The sequence below is a fragment of the Adiantum capillus-veneris genome, chromosome 10 (genome assembly GCF_014529385.1).
Source record: "Adiantum capillus-veneris isolate H3 chromosome 10, ASM1452938v2, whole genome shotgun sequence".
NCBI classification, from domain to species: domain Eukaryota; kingdom Viridiplantae; phylum Streptophyta; class Polypodiopsida; order Polypodiales; family Pteridaceae; genus Adiantum; species Adiantum capillus-veneris.
Genome location: NC_140940.1, coordinates 6,568,636 through 6,575,056, shown reverse-complemented (window position 1 = coordinate 6,575,056; position 6,421 = coordinate 6,568,636). Strand labels below are relative to the sequence as shown.

General features: G+C 43.9%; 1 protein-coding gene across 1 annotated transcript; it reads left to right on the top strand.

Moving 5' to 3' along the window:
* Positions 1-2,881: 2,881 nt before the first annotated feature.
* LOC147448404 (U4/U6 small nuclear ribonucleoprotein Prp31 homolog) lies at positions 2,882-4,249 on the top strand. Its single transcript, XM_086522736.1, has one exon. It carries the CDS (start codon positions 2,882-2,884, stop codon positions 4,247-4,249), a length of 1,368 nt encoding a protein of 455 aa, XP_086378862.1.
* Positions 4,250-6,421: the final 2,172 nt, after the last annotated feature.

Genomic DNA, 6,421 nt, shown 5'->3' with positions numbered 1-6,421 from the left:
TGTGTCGTAGGCTCAACTTCTCTAGATGATCGAACACTCTCATCCATTGTCTATGCATTCTAAGAACCATATTTTTTTACTTATGTTGGCTTATTGAAGTGGGTTTTTATCAGTTAATGAGAGAGAGAGAGAGAGAGAGAGAGAGAGCGAGCGAGAACTTTGCTAATTGCTAATGTAAGCTAACATGAGTCATGATGTATTGGCTATTCTTCCAATAAATATAAAGATGTTTATTTATTTGAAAGTTAAGGAAGAGTACATTTGTCGAGGAAATGGTACATCGTGATGGTGGCATCATTGGGTGTATTCATATGCAGATGGGTAGTATGGAAATCGTGGACGCTTAAGCATTTCGCTATGCAAAGTGTCACAAATATTGAGCAAGATAAAATTGATGAGATTCCTACAAGAACTACATATGGTTGATATTTATTATGTCAATGTCTGTGGTTGTGATATTCAGTTGCGAAAGATATATCACATTAATCATAAACCTTATATTTCAGATGAAGAGTTGGAAGTTTTGAAATTAATTGTGAAGTTTATCAATGGGATATATTGGAGTGATCCTCAGCCGTCCAACTATAGAGTAGAATATGAGTCGTAAACAAAAACATTGAGACCGTTGTTGTAAAGACTTTGACCTAATGGATCTCTTCACACTTTTTGAAAATGTTGCTCTATTTTGGCATGACGATTAGTAATTGAAGTGTTCGTATTGCGCTTATAATTAATTTTTTAAAGTATTTAAGTGCACTTTTAACAAGTGGCCGTCTCTCTCTCTCTCTCTCTCTCTCTCTCTCTCTCTCTCTCTCTCTCTCTCTCTCTTTAATTTTAAGCTTTGAGTACTAATGTTGCCCTCTTTTCTTGCAGCCAATTAAATGACCCACGAAATTGTGAATATTTTTTCAAGTGTAAAAAATCTTATTGTTGACCCGTTTGAAGAAAATTTGTTACCTGCTGAATGGGGATGGCAATGGGCATGGGAAATGATCAAGAAAAACTACACTAATTGGGAATCATATGTAGATGAAGAGTTGGAAACGATTTACATCAAGTTGCTTGATCCCTATTTCTTTGTCAATCTTAGGCTCATGCTCTTAAAGCAAGAGCTTGGGTTGATTCGTCATTACACGATTTACTTGAGCTCGCTTCAAAAAATAGATTTAAGAGAAGTGTGTAGAGCTCCCGCTCAATATCTTGATCCTGTTGAAATAGCACGACTAAGAGTGCTATGCAAATATATTCTTGAGCCTTTTTGGCAATAATGTAATTTTTTATTTTTTTTGTCTCTTTAGTGATGTGCTTTTATGTAATCTCTCTCTCTCTCTCTCTCTCTCTCTCTCTCTCTCTCTCTGCGCAAAAGGGGGAAGGAGAAGAGAAAGATGCAAAAAGGTTGAATGTAGCAGGAGTAGTCTTAAGGGACCAAAGATAGAGTGAGACAAAAACTTGCATTTGAACAATGGGTAAATAAGTATCCATAGATTTTTGGTGATAGTGTCGATCGTGTGTGTGTCATGGAGAGATGTATAAAGATACACACACACACACAAACACATACAGAGTGAGGTGGTAAGAGTGAGCGAGATCCACTGGTAGGCGGGTCGCACAAGCTAGTATATTATATATTTGGATACTCCCATCAAGGACTTGTCATTCCCACCTTTTGAAGCTGGGAATTCAAAAACTCCCTTTAAGGGAATGTACTTTTATACAATTTCCCGAGTGAGAACTTTCTGCCTTGTGGGGAAAATAAAGGGTCTTTTATCTCAAAGGAAAGGGAAATTTTTTCCAGGAGTGTTTTTAATTCCCACCTTATGTATACGGTTTCACCTCTTTTCCCATAATTTTTCACAGATCAATTGTGGTAAATATGCTGGGAAAGCCATGATTTTTCCCTTCAGGAAAACCTTCCAAAGTTACTGCAGCAAGTTGCATCATAACACATTTTCCCATAATGGCTTTCACCACAATCTCACTTGAAGAGAGATCTCGTATTTGTTGCAGGAAGGATGGCTGCATAGTACAGCAAGAAAGTAATGTTGCTATGCAGAAGAGCTTGAGCACATTGTGAAAGGGCTCGAGTGACTTTGTCAACGGCACCCAGCTTTGCAAGTGGCAAGAGCACCAGTGATCGGCACAGATTCGGAGCAACTAGGGCAGCCCGAGGGGATGAGAAGCTTGAATAAATGATGGGCTTCTTGCGCTCTGGCACAGCGTGGGCTTTGCACTGAAATGCTGCTTGCATTTTGGCACAGCAAGGGCATTGCATTGAAACACAACTGCTAAATTTACGCGGTGAAAAATTCATCCAATATTTAAGACGTGCTCACGCGAGGCTTAGTTATCTGTAAGCCTGACCATGGCAGGTATGGACCCTCAGAGTGTGACGGACAACAACAGGTAGAGAGAGAGAGAGAGGCGCAGCCGGAGAGAGCACGCCGCTGACCGGCAGCTAACCGGCACAGTTTTCAAACTATGCCTTTTTTGGCATAGTTTCACAGTTAAGCCGGTGAAAAGCTGCTTTTGTTAAAGCTGGTCGGGAGTAACTAAGCGTCGCGTGACCATCACCTTATCAACGCAAGCGTTGGACGCTTTCATACAATCTACTTGGTTGGCCTTAATCGGCAGCATCAACACATGCAGCAAGTCCCTTCGCTTTTTTACGTTGATTAATGCAGGTTCGGTTTTATTTTTCCAACGTTGATTAACCTGAGGCTAGCTTTTTAACTTTGACATGTTCGCTTTTTACGCTGGTTTGCACTGAGAAAAACTAAATAAAGTAGTCAATGTAAAAGAAAAGCTGGCTAAGCTCCAACAAAAGCACTCTTCGCTTTCCATTTAAAGACAGCACACATGCAAGGCTGTACATGTTTTGAATATGGAAGCTGCTGCCGCTCTTCTTCAAACGGATTCTTTTCTCGATGATCTCAATGAACTTGATTTTGTCAATGACGAGGATCGTGAGTTCGCGGTCTCTGAGAAGGTATCTCAAGTCGAGGGATCAAAAGAGTCCCACGACGTTATATTGGCAAGAGTGAGCTCGGCTCTGCTGAATATAACCAACGCCTGCGCCAGCTCTGATGAAGGTCCAGCTACCTCCGTTCTGGACGAGGTTAATTTGGTGACAGATTGCAGTGCTCTGTTGGAAGACATAGAAAACGAGGTGAGACAGATGCACAAATTCATTGGGGACAAGTACAGGCGGAGGTTCCCAGAGCTGGAGTCGTTGGTGGGGAATTCGGTGGAGTACGCGAAGGTGATCAGAGCGATTGGGAATGAAACGGATGTGACTAGGATCGAAATGAGTGGGCTACTACCACCGTCGGTGATAATGGTGGTCACCATGACGGCGTCAACCACAGTCGGAAGGCCGCTGGAGGAGGTGGAGCTACGAGAAGTATTAGAGATGTGCAATCGACTGCTGGCGATGGAGGAGGCCAGGCAGAGGGTGGTGAGCTTCCTGGGTGGTCGCACCGAAAGGCTGGCTCCCAATTTGTCCGGCCTCCTGGGTGCCCCACTGGCCGCTCAGCTCGTAGCGGCCGCTGGCGGACTGGCGCCCCTCGCCCGTATGCCCGCATGCAACATCGAGAGCCTCGGTGTCCACAAAAGCTTCGTCCTCGCCGGATATTCCACCAGATTTGCTACCTCTCATCAGCTGCAATCCTTGGGCCATGGTGCCGACCATCATATCGGTTTCGTGGTTGCCTCGGAGCTCGTCCAGTCCACTCCTCCCCCTCTCCGCACGCGTGCCTGCCGCCTTGTCGCTGCCAAAGCCGCCCTTGCTGCTCGCATTGATCTGTGCCATGCTTTAAAGCTCTACGCTTCATGCTCGGCAGCCGTTAGTACTGAAGAACTGCGCGGGCTGAAGGTCTCGGGGGATTCTATGCGGCAACAGATCGCCGCAGCCATCCAAAATTGGCAAGAGCCGGCCCGGCCCCAACTACCAAAGCCCCTACCTGTACCCATCGTCGATTCCAAACCTGGCAAAAAGCGAGGCGGACGTAGAGTCAGAAAAAGGAAAGAAACCTGTGCCATGTCGGCTCTTCGGAAGCAAACAAATCGAGTGCAGTTTGGTATCCCGGAGACGAGCAAACAAATCGAGTGCAGTTTGGTATCCCGGAGACGAGCTCATTGGGAGATGGGTTTGGTGAGGGCGTTTATGGAATGCTCGGGCAGGCTGGCTGTGGCAACCTTAGAAGCCTACGTCCAAAGGATCAACAAGCCAAGCTCGCTGCAAAGTCCGTAGCCAATAAATTGAAAGCCGATAAGAAACGCGGAAGTATTATAACATGGTGAAAATATACATAAGTGGGGATCCCTTGTTCGCTCACACTGCTACAGTTCATGTTTGCCAAATCTTGTATTATAGATTTTCGATGGCCATATGTATGTTATGGCCACTTGTTATTACATTTTACAAGGTTGAAGTGAGATTTGATCTCGAGATGGGTGTGCGACATAATTATCCATGCTCCACTTGTGCTCTATATGCACAATCAAAATGCAATCTCCATGAATCCTTTTATTTCTAATCTTGATTACTTCTCTAATCACTGCAACGCATGGTTTTCTTTTAGCATTTTAGTGTCATAATAATCAATATCTAATTCTCCTAAATGATTTTCTCATATTAAACTGATCATTTAATGTGGGGAAGTGCCAAGGGAGAAAAAGCTAGAATATTGGTCAAGTTAGCAGACCGGCCACAGTAGGGATCCAAAGGAGGGAAAATAGGGATCCAAAGGGGGGGCCATCTGCAAAAGAGCCATGTGAAACAACGGGCTAAAAAGACCCTAAGGTTCAGCCCATTAAGACTTCCAAAATGCTAAGGTTCCAAAATTCAAAGGTTGTGTCCAAAGGTCAACCTTAGGGAAAATTGGATGCTTAGTGTGTGCCCAAAAAGTCTTTCTGCATCCCTACATGGGAGGGGGCGAGCCCCAAAGCTAGGGGATGAGAGAGAAAGCCACACACACACACACAGGCTCCCTTTACACAAAGGGAATGAGGGACACATGTCAGCTCCCTAGGCCAGATGCCCACAAGGTATGCCCAATTCCTATTGGAAGACCCTTGAAGTGGACCAATGAGAATTAGGCTAGAGTAAATCTAGTTTAATTAATTTAAAAACATTTAATAAAAGAAACCAATAAGAATTAAGTGTCCTAGAAGACTATTGGGCAGTCTCCCAAGGGGTCCAATGAGCATTCAGGAGCCCTATGGCTTGCCTGATTCCTATTGGCCAGGAGGCAAAGGGGTCCAATGAGAGTTTAGTTTAATTATTTAATTATCTAAAGCTCTCACAAAAGGGGAAAGGGGGACACATGTCAGAAGGCTATCACTTATGCTGCTTAATCCCTATTGGCTTGACCTGGGGGGGTCCAATAAGGCAAAAGCCAGACTAACATAGCAGCAAGGGCTCGCCCAAGAGAGAGAGGGGGCTGATTTTTGCTTGGCATTCACTCTCACATTCTCACACTTGACCATGTGTGAAGGAAAAAATACTCTATCTCCTCCCAAGCTTTAATGGAGAGCTCATCACCTACTCCAAGCTTGTGAGATAGAAGCTTACATCAACACTCTCTTGGCATGTGGATGCAAATCCAACCAAGAGCCAAGCTTCAATGCATGCTCATCTTCTCTACCAAGCTAATTACTAAGCTAAGCTATGCTAATATGAGTGATTATGTGAGGAGATGTACTTCTTTCTCGTAAGATACTTCTTTTTCCTTTCAATCTACTCTCATACCCTGCTAGCTCTCACCATCTTCGAAGGTGTGTGAGGTCTTGGGTCTGAGAACGGGGATAATTCAAGTTGTGTTTGATTAAGTGTTTTGCTTGGTGTATGAAGCTTCCATCTTCATTGCACTAGCTAGTCTTGAAGGAACACAAAGAATTGTATTGTACAATGTCTCTCTTGATGGGAGAAACCATAATACAAAGCCTTTTGGAGGGGGGACCGGCTCCATGCAAATCCGGTCCTCAACTGTTGTCAATAGCTTAATTGCTCTCTCTTTTGAAAGTATTGTCGATGCTATCTAACTAGGTGTTATGCTTTTTGTTGCTCTCTCCACCCAAGCACTCTTGTAATTCTCATTAGGAATCAACTCTAATGAAATGCTCACTATGTTCATGCTAATTTCCGCTACACATAAAATACTAGGCCATTATATGTTACATTGGTATCAGAGCTCAAGGTTTCTCTTTTCTTGCTCAAGAAGGGAGGTCCTCAAGCTAGCTACAAATGGTTGGTATTATTAATTGCCTGTGAGTAAGTAGAATAGGGATTTTTCAGCCTTTCAGTGCGCCTGCCTTTGTGCAGTTAACGGGGCATCACCGTCGAGAGCTATGGTCTTAATAGTGGAGTCCTACGGGGCTTGCCTACGGCTTAACCACTATTGAGCTATTAGAAGCTTGACAG

Excerpts from the sequence above, each read along its gene's own strand:
- LOC147448404 (XM_086522736.1), top strand. The coding sequence starts at position 2,882 with ATGGAAGCTGCTGCCGCTCTTCTTCAAACGGATTCTTTTCTCGATGAT.